General features: G+C 40.1%; 1 protein-coding gene across 4 annotated transcripts in view; it reads left to right on the top strand.

Annotated features, from left to right (window-relative positions):
• Positions 1–14593, top strand: part of GLI3 (GLI family zinc finger 3) — a 258797-nt gene that overhangs the window by 138375 nt on the left and 105829 nt on the right. For all 4 annotated transcript variants that reach the window (XM_034761252.1, XM_034761254.1, XM_034761251.1 and 1 more), the window contains one exon: positions 1956–2061. In XM_034761252.1, the coding sequence (XP_034617143.1) occupies positions 1956–2061 (106 nt within the window). The remainder of the gene's footprint in view (positions 1–1955; positions 2062–14593) is intronic.

The raw sequence follows: 14593 nt of genomic DNA, 5'->3' as shown, positions 1-14593 counted from the left end.
TGGTTTCAGGCTGCGTTGTGGCTTCTGGGGCTGGTGATTGATGCAAAATGCATTTCATGCAAGGGAAGCATGTATCTTCTGGTCCACCCATAACCACGTACTCCTGTGGGGTGTATAAATTCCTGGGATTGACTGTGAGTCCTGTAGAAGTCAGCAGGGCTCAACACAGGTGTAGGAGTGGATCAAATTGCAAGTGCGTAGGTATTTATGTCCAGTTTGTAGAATAGGGCTAGAATTAGGGCTATTATGACTAGAGGTTCCCTGCTCACATTAGGAAGCCACAATCACTTTTCAAACAGGATTGGACCCCAAGTCAGTAAATGGCAGAAATGCGCTGTTAGTAAGCATACTGTAGCTAATACTTAACAAATAGCTGGCACTGGAGCTGGACAGGAAATTTCAAGTGTTTCAAAATTGTCATGAAACATTGGAAATATTTTCTCAGAACTTGTGTGAATTCCCCAACCCATTATCTTTTACACTCCTCTTCTACCAACCACAGCTGGTTGGAGAGTATCAAACATTTCACATTTTTGAGAAAAAACAGAGGCAATTCCTCACCCTTTTTTTGGATCATCAACTGGCTTGATGCACTTGTTTTCAGAGATAACATAATCTAAGAGGGGGATTACATTTAGCTGAATTCAGAAGGAAGAAAATACACACAGAACTTACCCTAAGAGTTATAGCAAGATTGAAAAAGGCCTCTCTAGCTTGGTTTTCCCGACTGAGCATAAATAAGGATTTTCTCTTTTTAGAATCCTTTTTAGTAAAACCATGACACTACATAATATCTGTTCCATCTGGTTTTAGGATCACATAAAAGTATGGATTTAGGACAAAATAAAAATTAGTTAATAATTGGTCTGGATAGGAAGGTTTCACACCCCAAGAGACAATGGGCTTTTCAGATGTTATGTTGCTGCTTGTACATTGTTTCCTCCATTCAGGATTGTAATGATGCATTAAATATCTTCTATAAAATAACTTTCTTTACATTAGACAGTTGCAAAGGCATGAAAATGTTGATAGAGATCTACAGCATATTAAAACTATAGCATCCAAAATGGCGGAGAATGATTTAATTAGAGAATGATGTGGAAAAATGAGGGCTAGATTGTTCTGGCCTGTACGCAACCTGTGTAGTGGCGGGTTGGGGACGAGACTGCGAGGAACTGTTCCCTCTTGTGTAATGTATATAAGGGCTGTCTGGAATTGCAGTGGCAGCTTCAGAGTTGGCCTTCCCAGGAACAACTTGCCAGAAATAGGGTGGGGAGTAACCAAAGCCATTTCTCCCCACTGCTTTACATGCCTGCCAGCAGAGGTGACCAGCTGCATGCGAAGAATATGCTGCATCCTTTTCAAGGCTGAGGAAACGAATCCCCACACCCTGAAGCACATACTTCCTGATGCTTCCCCTTGGTGCGCTGCAGCACAGCATCTCCTCCAATGCAGCCTTTCCAAATCACGTTTTCCTTCTAACTTAATTGTAATTTACTCCAGATTGTACTTTGTACACTGCTGTTTTAGTTGTACATTCCACTGTATCATTTTTACTACATGCTATTTGTAGTCTATTTTTAGGTCTTTCTTTCAATAACATTTTTATTTGTTTTAATATGAAAAAAAAAAAGAACCAGGGATGCTTATGAAAGGTTCAGTGATCCTTTTGATCTGATACTTCACATGTGTGCACTGTAATTATTTATTAAAGGCTTCTGTATGTAATTTGCCATTTAAGCTATAAAAAGAGAATATTAAAATTAATAAATGAATATTCACGCACATCTATGCAAATTTTATGGAACAAACTCTGTTCAGTTACACTGACATTGTACTGAGAAAGAAGAATTTGACTGTACATCATATTACAGTTGGCACATAATTTGAGAGGTGTAATCAATATTAAAAAATAGCTGCATGATATATTCATATTTGGAAACCTTATTTTTCAGATCCGCCTCACCTTTTTCCAGCATTCCACCCTCCTGTGCCAATTGATGCAAGACATCACGAGGGACGTTACCATTATGAACCATCTCCCATTCCTCCACTGCATGTGTAAGTATTATTTTCCACATTGTTATATTATGGAGCCTAGAACAAGAGACAAATATTGGAAACCTTATGGTACTTAAAACTCTGTGCCTGGAAAGCTTTGCAGTTCTAGCTGGAGAGCAAGATTTATGTTTGGAATGCATCGAGTTTATCTGTTCGTGGACTCACTGAAGCAGAACCAGGCTGGTGCCTTAGGAATGCCTTTTATAATAGGTAGCTGGCAAGTGTTACCTATATATTTTGCTGATGTTTATTCTGTGTGCTGTCATTCTATAAATACTAAATTAACAAGTACAGAGCCCTATGAAATACTGCTAAATAAAACGTGTACTTTCTCTGGATTAGGCTTGGGATTCTTCATAGCTAAAATTTCCTGTAACATCAAAGCATTTTCCTAGTGACTGCCATGAAGCGTAATGAAATTTTGGGGGAATTTTCATAGTCCCTGTTGTGTGTGTGCACAAGCAGTCAGTTGATTGATGGGAATGTCACCCAAACAAAATGGCAAATGTAATAGAGCACATGGTTTACACAAAGATAAAAGAAAAGAATGCCAGTGATAACGTGCATTAGAAAAAGAAGGGAGAGGACGAACCCTGTGGAAATAAGCATTATCTTATTCTATATGTAGAGAGGAGTATCAGATTTGCAAAATAAAGCAATGATCTTTAGTTGTAATGTCCCGAAAATTGCCATATACCATAAAAAAAATGGAGCCATAAGGAGGGCTTACTCCTGTGCTAAAAGTCTTGATATATACATTTAATTATATCTAATAATCACCCCTCTTATTGAGAAAATAAAAGAAGAAATGCACAAGTAATACTTTGAAGAATAATGCTAGTTGTTTAGATGGCAGATTGCATCTCCATGGCTATTAGTTACAGCTGTGTAATTACATATATACAGAAGAAAAATGAAGTTGTTTTAAAACAAGTCCTCCTCTGTGAGCAGAATTAATTGATATTAACAATCCTAACTACATACCCAAGTGTACACACAATATTTTACCAACAGTTTTTTTGGATTAGTCTCCTATTACTGAATTGTAATTTCAGAGCAAATTTGCCTGGAGGTAAGTAATAAATCTGTGTTGCAGTCTTCCTTGGGCATTAAAGGAAAAGTGGGTATTTATAGAATGAAAGAGAGAGTACAGAAACTTGTGATTTATTCCTTAGAGTTCCACTGATGCATCAGTAAGTATTTACACTGTAATCAACCATGCAATAAAATACATTAAAATAAAGATTTTGAGTTAAACCTACTGTTTAACAGGGGCATTTTGAATTAAGGTGGAAGCATAATACAAATTCACCCCTTTCATTCTAGGTTTTGCAGTGCATATGAAGCTAGATTCTAAGGGTATGTCTACACTACGGGATTACTCCGAATTTTCAGAATTCGATTTTTGGCAACCGATTGTATAAACTCGAGTGTATGCGGCCACACTAAGCACATTAATTTGGCAGTGTGCGTCCATGTACCAAGGCTAGCTTCGACTTCCGGAGTGTTGCACTGTGGGTAGCTATCCCATAGCTATCCCATAGTTTCCGCAGTCTCCCCCACCCATTGGAATTCTAGGTTGAGATCCCAATGCCTGATGGGGCCAAAAATTTGTCGCGGGTGGTTATGGGTAAATGTCGTCAGTCAATCCTCCCTCTGTGAAAGCAACAGCAGACAATCATTTCACGCCCTTTTCCCTGGATTGCCCGGGCAGACGCCATGGCACGGCAACCATGGAGCCTGTTCAGCCTTTTTCCACTATCACCGTATGTCTATTGGATGCTGCTGACAGACGCGTTACTGCAGCGCTACACAGCAGCATCTCCTTGCCTTTGCAAGTTAGCAAAGACAGTTACCAGCCATACTGTACCATCTGCTGCTTTGCAGGTTGACAAAGATGGTTATCAGTCATACTGTACCATCTGCTGCTGTCATGGGTGCTCCTGGCCGGCCTCAGTGAGGTCGGTCGGGGGTGCCTGGACAAAAATGGGAATGACTCCCCGGGTCATTCTCTTCTTTAAGTTTTGTCTAATGGAGAGTCAGTCCTGCCTAGAATATCAGGCAAGCCTACTAAAGAACCAGAGAGGCAAACGACCGCTCCAGGTCAGAGCCCCAGACATCCTGCAGAAATGATGAGCTGCATGCCATTCTAGGGGGTGCCCCTACAACAACCCCACCCATTGCTTCCCTCCTCCCCCACCCCTCCCGGGCTACCTTGGCAGTTATCCCCCTTTTGTGTGATGAAGTAATAAAGAATGCATGAATTTGAAACAACACTGACTTTATTGCCTCTGCAAGCAGAGATCAAAGGGGGGAGGGCGAAGTAGAGTGAACCACCATTCTGCACTTGCTCAGCCTATACCTGAAAATGGGAATCTGTGATAAGCAATAGGATAGAAGCACAGGCAGGACTGAATCTCCATTTGTGTGTGGGTCTTTGATTGACACTGGTAAAATACAAAATGTCCCAGGATATGTATGTTGCGGGACAGTTCTAAACGGTAGCTTTATTTTTTTATTTGCAGCAAAATGTAGAGGTCTAAGTATCTGATTGTGAGCCCTGGGAGCAAGGGGTAGGCTGGGGTAGGTGCGACTGCGCGGTGCTGCCGACTGAGAGAGTAGCCTGAGGCAGTAGCCTCCAGATGGCATGATATTCCAGGCAGGACTGAATCTCCATTACACAAAACTTAAAGAAGAGAATGACCTGAAGTCATTCCCATTTTTGTCCAGGCGCCCCCGACCGACCTCACCAAGGCTAGCCAGGAGCACCCACGGGATGACGATAACGGTGACCAGTCATACTGCACTGTCTGCCGTCAGCAAGGCAAGGGGATGCTGCTGTGTAGCGCTGCAGCACCGCGTCTACCAGCAGCATCCAGTAGACATACGGTGACAGTGAAAAAAGGCGAGAAACGATTTTTTGCCCTTTGCTTTCACGGGGGGGGGGGGGGGGGGGGAGGAGGGCTGATGACATATACCCTGAACCACCCGCGACAATGTTTTTGACCCTTCAGGTGGTTTTCGGAGAGTGCGGGAACTGTGGGATAGCTACAGTCATCAGTCGCCCTTCCCTCCGTGAGAGTCCATTTGATTCTTTGGCTTTCTGGTACGCTTGTCTCAGCTCCTTAAGTTTCACACAGCACTGTGTTGAGTCCCTGTTGTGGCCTCTGTCCATCATGGCCTTGGAGATTTTTTCAAATGTTTTGGCATTTCGTCTTTTGGAACAGAGTTCTGATAGAACAGATTCATCTCCCCATACAGAGATCATATTCAGTATCTCCCGTACGGTCCATGCTGGAACTCTTTTTTGATTCTGGGACTGCATGGTCACCTGTCCTGATCAGCGCTCCACGCTGGGCAAACAGGAAATGAAGTTCAAAAGTTCATGGGACTTTTCCTGTCTACCTGGCCAGTACATCCGAGTTCAGATTGCTGTCCAGAGCGGTCACAATGATGCACTGTGGGATAGCTCCGAGAGGCCAATACTGTGTCTACACTAACCCTAATTTGAACCGGCAATGTCGATTTCAGCACTACTCCCCTCGTCGGGGAGGAGTACAGAAATCGATTTTAAGAGCCCTTTATGTTGACAGAAATGGCTTTGTTGTGTGGACAGGTGCAGGGTTAATTCGATTTAACGCTGCTAAAGTCGACCTAAACTCATAGTGTAGACCAGGCATAATGTAAGCTCTTTAGAGTACTTCACATGGTTTATAAAATCAGCCTCTGGTTGGAGGCTTAGGGCATGATCCTGCTCTCTCCAAAGTCAAGGGAAATTATGTCATTGGCTTCAACAAGAGCAAGATTATCACTGTTACCATTATTTAATAATACCTGGTATTTAAATAGCATCTCTCATTCCAAAGGATACCAAATTGCTGTGCAAACTAATATACAGATTCTGGGCTTGTAGTTTGCCTGGGCAGAGATTTCAAGGATGAGCCCTGTTAGGGATCACTTTACTGTTGCTGAAATGCATTAGTCTTTTGGGTGGATCACAACAGTATTTATTACCAGTGCTCAACAACAGAGCAGAGGCAAATTTTAGGTAATCATAATGTGGTTACTCAATTTGGAATATGAACAGGAGTTAGGGCTAAAAACCTATTGTGACAAAAGCGCCACAAGTTCTTTAAGAACCATAAATGGTCAATATCTCAGTTTAATGTTTCATCTGAAATACAACAATACACCCTCTTTATACCACGCTAGGTCAGTGGAATCAGAACTGACTCAGAAGGAAGAGTGTCACTTATTGAATAACCAACACCAATACTTCCTGCAGCACCTTGGACGTCTCCCATCATCACATAGCTCATAAGAAATAATAGGATTTTAGCATGAGATCATGGGCTGTAGGCAGTTGTTTGAGATACATGTTATAGTTTCAGCCTTAAGTTTAAAATTAAAATGTCTTTGTTATTGTTTATTTATTTTTACATAAACTTAAGTAGATTCTTCGCTTCAGTTTGTTTATGCCATTGCTGAAATGATAGGGTATAACATACCCAGTATGTACTGGAGCCAATATGATCAGTGTAATTAAATGTAAATATGTAATTAGGTGATTGTACAAAGGAACCTTTCAGACTATAACAGCTTTTTCATAGGCATTTTCAAAGGTTGTAGAGTTTTCAAAAATTCACAGTACTGTATAAACATGATAGACACCAACAGCTATAGTCTTTGGTGTAAATCCATCTTTAGGAACATTGGATTTTGGCTTAGAAGGGATTAATCATTCTTTTGGAGACATTATTTGGATGGTTGTCATGGCATCCTTTAAAAAAAAATGGATTTAAAGTTATTTCAATTTCTGGGAGACTGTGGATAGGGCATAGGACAGGAGTCAGGAAACCAAGGGTTTGTTCACATCTCTGCTACTGACTCTCTATGTGAGTCACTCAACTTCTCTGCTTTTTCATATTTTCATTCATTTTTTTACATATTTTCCCCATATGTAAAACTGGGGTTAATTATTGTTTCCCAGCTTTGCAAAGCTGGTTGAGTCTTACTATAATTAGGTATCAATAGAACAAATAGAGGAAAAATACAGAAAATTTCAAAAAGGCCTTGCGCGCATGATGGCATTTGGGCCTAAAATATCTTTTTTGAGTAACAGGCAAACCAAAAAAGCAGTCAATATCAGTAAACTTTTAGGGTGTAAAGGATTCTTGCATAGTTCTACCATTAAAGATAAATATATATGAGATATTAGGATTTTTTTTTAATTACTCATGGGCAGAAATCTTGTATCCCAAATTTCACCCTGGAGCAAAACTGTATAACTGAGTTATAAACCCCTAAAATAGGGGTTTATGTTTTTGATGGAATTGCTGACAGATTCATATGTATAGTAGGACTAACAGGCACTGCTATAATTATGCTACCGTATCCTATCATTAAAGATTCCATTGAAAGAGGTTTATAAATTGCTCTTCTTCTTAGATAAACCACCCTACATTAAGGCATCAACGATATGGTGCAGAATTAAATTAAAATCTCATAAAATGAAATATGTTCTGTATTAGCTGTTTGACACTTAATTTGCCTCTGAATGAGGAGAGGAAATCACAAATTAACCTGCCTTTGTTTTTCCAACCATGGCTTATTAGGTGTTAGAACAACTGCAATTACAGCCCAGTAATAACCCCCCAACCCTTATGAATATGTACTGAAATGTGTCACTTTGTGTTACTGAAACCTGTTTGTTAGAACTGCTTCAGTTTTCCTAGAATTTCTTCAGTTTGTAGCTTAGCAGGAAGAAGCGTAACACACTTTCCCACAACAGCAGCACATAAACAGTGTTAGTAGAAACTATATGTGTCTCACTTTTCAAATTCAAAGCATGAATCTAGATGACTTCTATTAAAATATAACGCAGTTGTATTATTTCCTGTTGAAGTAACAAGTTAAATTGTCTTGTAACTTAAGCACTGGAAAATTAAAACAGACCAAAAGAAAACAGGGATTCTGTGATTTTTCTGTTTGTTTGGCTCTTTCCTCAATTTGTTAACTGGGTTTCTACAGTGACAAATCACTCTTTGATTAACTGTGGTTTCTAGCCTTTTCCATTTACTGAAACATCCTTCTATAATTCCACCTTCTCCCGCCAGTCACCAGCCAATTCATGGATGGCCATGTTCTTAATACATTTGAAACCATGCTAGAAACAACAATTATTTAAACATAACATGTCACTATCAGCATGCTACCCTGACCCTCGTGGAAGGGAATTATTTTTTCTGAGAACCAAATTGTAACCATGCAATAAATTAGCTTTGGTGGTAGTCAGACTGTCTGACATTGTTTTCAGTATAACAACAACAACAACATTGCCAGCACTGGTCAAGGGAACTATGATAGAGTCTTGTTGTCAAAGATAAAGTGAGTGTAAAGTAGTGTGATTTTCAGCCGGGGAGCTTTCCACTTCCTGTGCAGGATGAGGGTGTCTTTTATTTTAAAAGGAACCCAGTGTTATTTAATGCAAGGTAGAAAATTCCCTAGAGGACAGGTAGAATTTTAAGGCACTGGGACTGTACACTCTTTTCTGTCTTCATATGTAATAAGCTACAAGTTTAGATTTCACCTCTTATCAATGTATAATCTACATAGCCTCCTTACACATCAACCCTGGATTTGGGCCACTGAGTCTGTGTAAGGGGGTGAGTCTAGGTTAGACTGAAGGAATACCTACAATGTTGTAAATTATGTGTGAGGGGTCAGAGGGGAGTGTCACAAGACACACAACCAAAAGGAGGAAGGTGCAAGTTAGTGTCATAATCTTCCAACTCCTCAACACGTAAGTGACACCAAAACTTAGACGCCCAACCCTTATTCTAAATTACACATTGGTAAATGGGTGCTAATCTATTAGTATCTGAGTTAACAAAGTCTAAGGCCCTGATCCTGCAAACACATAGACACATGCTTAAATTTGTGCAGGTAAGTAGATCCACTGACTTCTGTGGGACTACTCATGTGCTCTAAGTTAAGCATTTGTGTGAATGTTTACAGGACTGGGACCAAGTTCAAATCAGAGAGCCTGATTCTCTGGTGCCTTGCACCTTGCATAGTCATTTACATCTGAGCAAAGGGAGCATAAAATGCAACCAAATCAGCATGGTGTCATTTTAAGCCTAATTTTCACAGACACTAATAACTACACTAGACAGAAGGCAGAGGAAAGTTAGGCCCAGATGCTCTAACAGTTCAGAGCAGTTTCTCAGCCTTTTTGATACTAGGGACCAGCCTGCTGCCTTCCTAAACTGTGTCAGGGAGACCTCAGGGACCGGCACCAGTCCACGGACTAGTCATTGAGAAACATTTGAACTTATACAAGTCTTATAAGTTGTCTCTGAATTTGGTTCATTTAATTCAATGGCAGTTCTACATTTGCAGGGCTTGGAGGATTGGGCTCAGAATATATATTCTGTAAAGCAAGAATCTCTTGCCACATGAGGGTGAAAAGAAATCTGGGTTTTCTCTGTCTCTTTCTCTACTACTTTAATTTTGCCTTTATACTTGAGTTCCCAAGTTCTTTCCCCTGTAGTAATTACAATATCTAGTGTCTTACCGTTAGACCAGTGCCTTGGCAAGTGGCTTCTCAGTTTGGTGCAGTGCTAATTGACCCTTCCACAGCAAGAATGGAAATCACACCAGTCTAGCCAATGTTGCTAGTGGGACAAGATTTAACTGCTCTGTGGCTTGGAACGGATTTCCTGGGACAGCCAAGGGCCATTGAGGAATGAAGGCTGAGTGGCACATGGGCCTTTGAGGAAAGCTAATGGACGTCGATATCTGGGACATTCAGAGCCATCCATGGAAATATTTAGCTGTAAGCAGGCACAATGCTTTTGTTATATAGGGGGCAGCTAAAGAAGCCTGTTTCTGGAAGTGGGGAGGCACTGTGTCTAGTCATCATCAGAAGCAAGTAATCATGAACATCTGTTAGAGGAAAACTTGAAGTTGGGCTTGGAGATGCTGGGAGGGAAGGTATAGGTGGGGTGGTGCCAAGAGAAGGCAGAGGAGATGAAAAAGGGAAGCTTGGAGCAAGAACATCAGAACTGCCATACTGGGTCCGACCAATGGTCCATCTATCCCAGTATCCTGTCTTCTGACAATGGCCAGTGCTTGATGTTTCAGAGGAAATGAACAGAACAGAACAATTTTGAGTGATCCATTCCTTGACGCCCAGTCTTAGCTTCTAGCAATCAGAGGTTTAGGGACACCCAGAGCACAGGGTTGTGTCCCTTTCTGTCATGGCCATTAGCCATTGATGGACCTATCCTCCATGAACTTATCTAATTATTTTTTGAATAGTTTTACCTTTGGGCTTCACAACATCCCCTGGTAATGAATTCCACAGGTTGACTGTGTTGGGTGAAGAATAACTCCCTTATGTTTGTTTTAAATCTGTTGTCTATTAATTTTTTTCAGTTGACCCCTACTTCTTGTGTTATGTGAAGGGGTAAATATCATATCCCCCGTAAGTCATCTCTTTTCTAAGATATACAGTCCCAGGCCTCATATAGGGTTGAAGGGATTTCCATACCCTTAATTATTTTCCTTGCCCTTCTCTGAATGTTTTCAAATTCTAAGATACCTTTTTTGAGCTGGGGCATCCAGAACTGCACACAGTATTCAAGGTATGGTCATACCATGGATTCATATAGTGGCATTGTGATATTTTCTGTTTTATTATCTACCCATTTCTTAATGGTTCCTAACATTCTGTTAGCTTTTTTTGACTGCCGCTGCACACTGAGCAGATGTAGAACTATCTACAATGACTCCCAAGATCTCTTTCTTGAGTGATGACAGCTTATTTAGACCCCATCATTTTGTATGTATAGTTGGGATTATGTTTTCCAGTGTACATTACTTTGTATTATCAACATTAAATGTCGTCTTCCATTTTGTCATCTAGTCCAGTTTAGAAAGATCCCTTTGTAACTCTTCAAGTCATCTTTTGACTTAACTATCTTGAGTAATTTTGTATTATCTGAAAATGTGCCACCTCACTCTTTCCCGCCTTTTCCAGATCATTTATGAATATGTTGAACAGCACTGGTCCCGGTACAGATCCTTGTGGGGCCCTGTATTTACCTCTCTCCATTGTGAAAACTGACCAATTATTCCTGTCCTTTGTTTCCTGTCTTGCAACAAGTTACTGATGCATGAGAAGATCTTTCCTCTTATCTCATGACAGCTTACTTTGCTTAAGAGTCTTTGGTAAGGGACCGTGTCAAAGGCTTTCTGAAAGTCCAAATACAATATATTGACTCGATCACCCTTGTCCACATGTTTGTTGACTCAAAGAATTATAGTAGATTGGTGAGGCATGATTTCCCTTTACAAAAGCCATGTTGACTTTTCCCAACATATGTATGTTCCTGATAATTTTGTTCTTTAGTACCAGGCAAATTGGTTGAAACTATAATAAAGTTAGGCTCACTAACTGTCATTTCCAGGATCACCTCTGGAGCCTTTTTTTAAAACCAGCTTTACATATCTCCAGTCATCTGGTACAGAGGCTGATTTAAGCAATAGGTTACATATCACAGATAATAGTTCTGCAATTTCATATTTGAGTTCCTTCAGAACCCTTGGGTCCATCTGGTCCAGGTCACTTATTACTGCTTAATTTACCAGTTTGTTCCGAAACACCCTCTAATGACACCTCCAATCTGGGAGAGTTCCTCAGATTTGTCACCTAAAAAGAATGGCTCGGTTGTGGGGAGATCCACCTTATCCTCTGCAATGCAGACCAAAGCAAAGAATTCATAGAGCTTCTCCTCAACCGCCTTGTCTTTCTTGAGTGCTCCTTTAGCACCTCAGTCATCCAGTGGTCTCACTGATAGTTTGGAAGGCTTCCTGCTGGTGACTCGCAAAAACTAATGGCATTTTTTTTTATCTTTAGATAGTTGCTCTTCAGAAAATCAGTGGTGCATTAGCTACCCTCCAGTCATCTGGTACAGAGGCTGATTTAAGTCATAGGTTAGGAGACAAGGTTAGAAGAGAATGTGGGCTGCCTTGGAGAGAAAGAAAGCAGAAACCAGACAAAGTTTGTTGGATAGAAAGTCTAATGTGTAAGTACTGCTCGTACATCATTTTGTTGATTAACGGAACAGCAAGTCAGTGATCATTTGATGTCAGTTGCCTGGCAGCTGTGATGTGGAGTAAAAAGGTCTGCATCCCTACACCTGAGGCCCCAGTAGATAGTTTTTCCAGTTCTTGGACTTTTACAAACCAGGGGAGAGGAAGCCTGAGTCTAGACTGGAGTTGTGGTCTCCTGCTTCAGTATGTAGTGTTGCATCATTTGGAATAGTAAATAAATGTTTTGTTTAGCAAAAGCTACTTGTTTAGTAATTGAGTCCAGCCCCCTGCCTTCACTAGCAGGACCAAGTACTGATTTTGCCCCTGATCCCTAAGTGCCCCCTCAAGTATTGAACTCACAACGCTGGATTTAGCAGGCCAATGCTCAAACCACTGAGAATTACAAATCATAAATGCTCGTTTGCAAACACACCTGCAAAACAGGTTTAAAAGTAGACCATGTCTTTAAAGAGTAGCTGAGAATTTGGAAAAGCAAACTATTCTGTCTATGTATGATAGCATGTATTTTCTGGAGAGAAGGTTTCTAGGGGTTTTGGCTTCCTGTTTTCTTGATTATGAGAGACAGTTGCAGAATTAAAATATATTATTTTAGTGTCCACATTCAAGATACTGCTCCCCCTGCCCTGAAGTAGGTAAGTACTTTTAAATATTGCTATTTAAAACAGTTTCTGCATATTTACTTCTATAGTCAGCTTTTAACCCTCTCAAAGATATGCCCTGGCTGGACTGGATAACATGCATATGGAAACCATTGAAAACGGACAGTCTTATTTAAATGTTTGATTATTTTAGGAAACAAATTTTATATTAAATGGAGTTTTGAGGCCAAATGCATTCTAATGTAAGTGGGTACAACTGCACTGAAGTCAGTACAGTTGTCCATGATTGAACCAGACTAAATTTGGTTCTCAGTGTTCATTTGCATGTGCTGCTTATTTCTCATTCTTGCTTCTCCTGCTCCTGCTATCGATCAGCCTTTGTTTGTGACATCATAATTTTCTACACAGCGGTTGATTGTGATGTCAGAGGATTATGACTTTAGAAGGGAATAAACAACAGGATCAGGTGAACTTAAAAAAAACAAAGGATCTCTGTTCCTCTGCTGCGACCACAATGACTTCAGTGGGGGAAAAGAGGATATACACCAGGCGAACCAAGAGAATTTGGCTCAAAGTTTCAATACATATATAGTTTTTAAAAATAGCAATTGCCCCACTAAAAAAAAATCTTGAAAATAAACATAAAGTGGAAAATTTTTCAGTTTGGATTTTTTTTTGTTTTATTTCCCCTGCTTAGTCTCCCTTATCTCCCTCCCACTTTTTCTTTTGCTCCCCTTTTCCAATGGCATTTTTATTTAAAAACGAAAAGGTTTATTTTGAAAAAATGCCATTTTCTGTCAAAAATGTTTTCAAGATTAAAAATTCAACCAGCTGTAGTAGAAACTTTCTAGGGCCTGTCCATTGGCCTAATGGAAGACCTAAAATGCCATGTGGATTTGTTTTTACTTCCTTTCTCCCATATGTTGGGCTGGAAATGCAAATGATATAGCAATCACCGCCCTTGGAGGGAGGTAGGGTGCCTTGAACAGTGACATATTTGCTCTGTAGAGGTGCAGCATTGATGGACTCTGCAGTGACAATGAGTTTGTAGCAGTGATTTCAGGGAATGCAAAGTGGGGGAAATAAGGGAAAACCCTTCCACATCAGTAAGGAATCATAGGGTATGACCTTTCTCTGCAAACCCTCTGTGGACTAAACCCAAGAGTAGCTGGGCACAGACCCTCACTTTGATTCATAAATGGAATGGATTTAATAACACAAGATGTCAATATGAATTAACTTTTACAATAGGAACTCTTTTTATGTTCATCAATACCTGTTACGAAGATGGCAACTTAGAATCTTATCACTGGACATCAGTGTCACTTGGCTGCCTTATCCCAGCAGGGCAGTTAGTTACAATATTTATGTAAATTCTCAGGATTCACCTGAGGTACAGTGGAAACAAAATGAGTGGCAATTGAAATGGTAGCTCATATATCCCATACACAACATTGTTCTGCAGTAATGAAGAAATAACTTTGGGTGCTTTCATGTGCATGTGTGTGATTTATCTTTGAATAATAAGACCGAGATCTTTGTCTCTGCATAACATAGACTTGAATTTGAGTTACTCCAGATTTACATGAGTATAATGACGTCATTTGACCAGATTCTGACTGTAAAAAGCTGGAAATATGAAAAGAAAGCATAAGTAAAGAAAGTATTCACACAAAAGATGATGGGAAAATGTCCCATCAGTGATTCATTACTTCTATGTGACATATTATAGCTTAAATATATAAATAGATTGGAATAACCACATTGCTATATTTATGCTGTTTGAAATATCTAAAATCTCATTCTGTTATCAA

This window comes from Trachemys scripta, chromosome 2 (assembly GCF_013100865.1).
Source record: "Trachemys scripta elegans isolate TJP31775 chromosome 2, CAS_Tse_1.0, whole genome shotgun sequence".
Taxonomy (NCBI): Eukaryota; Metazoa; Chordata; order Testudines; family Emydidae; genus Trachemys; species Trachemys scripta.
Note: the sequence above shows the minus strand (reverse complement) of the source record. Positions and strands in the feature narration are given on the sequence as shown.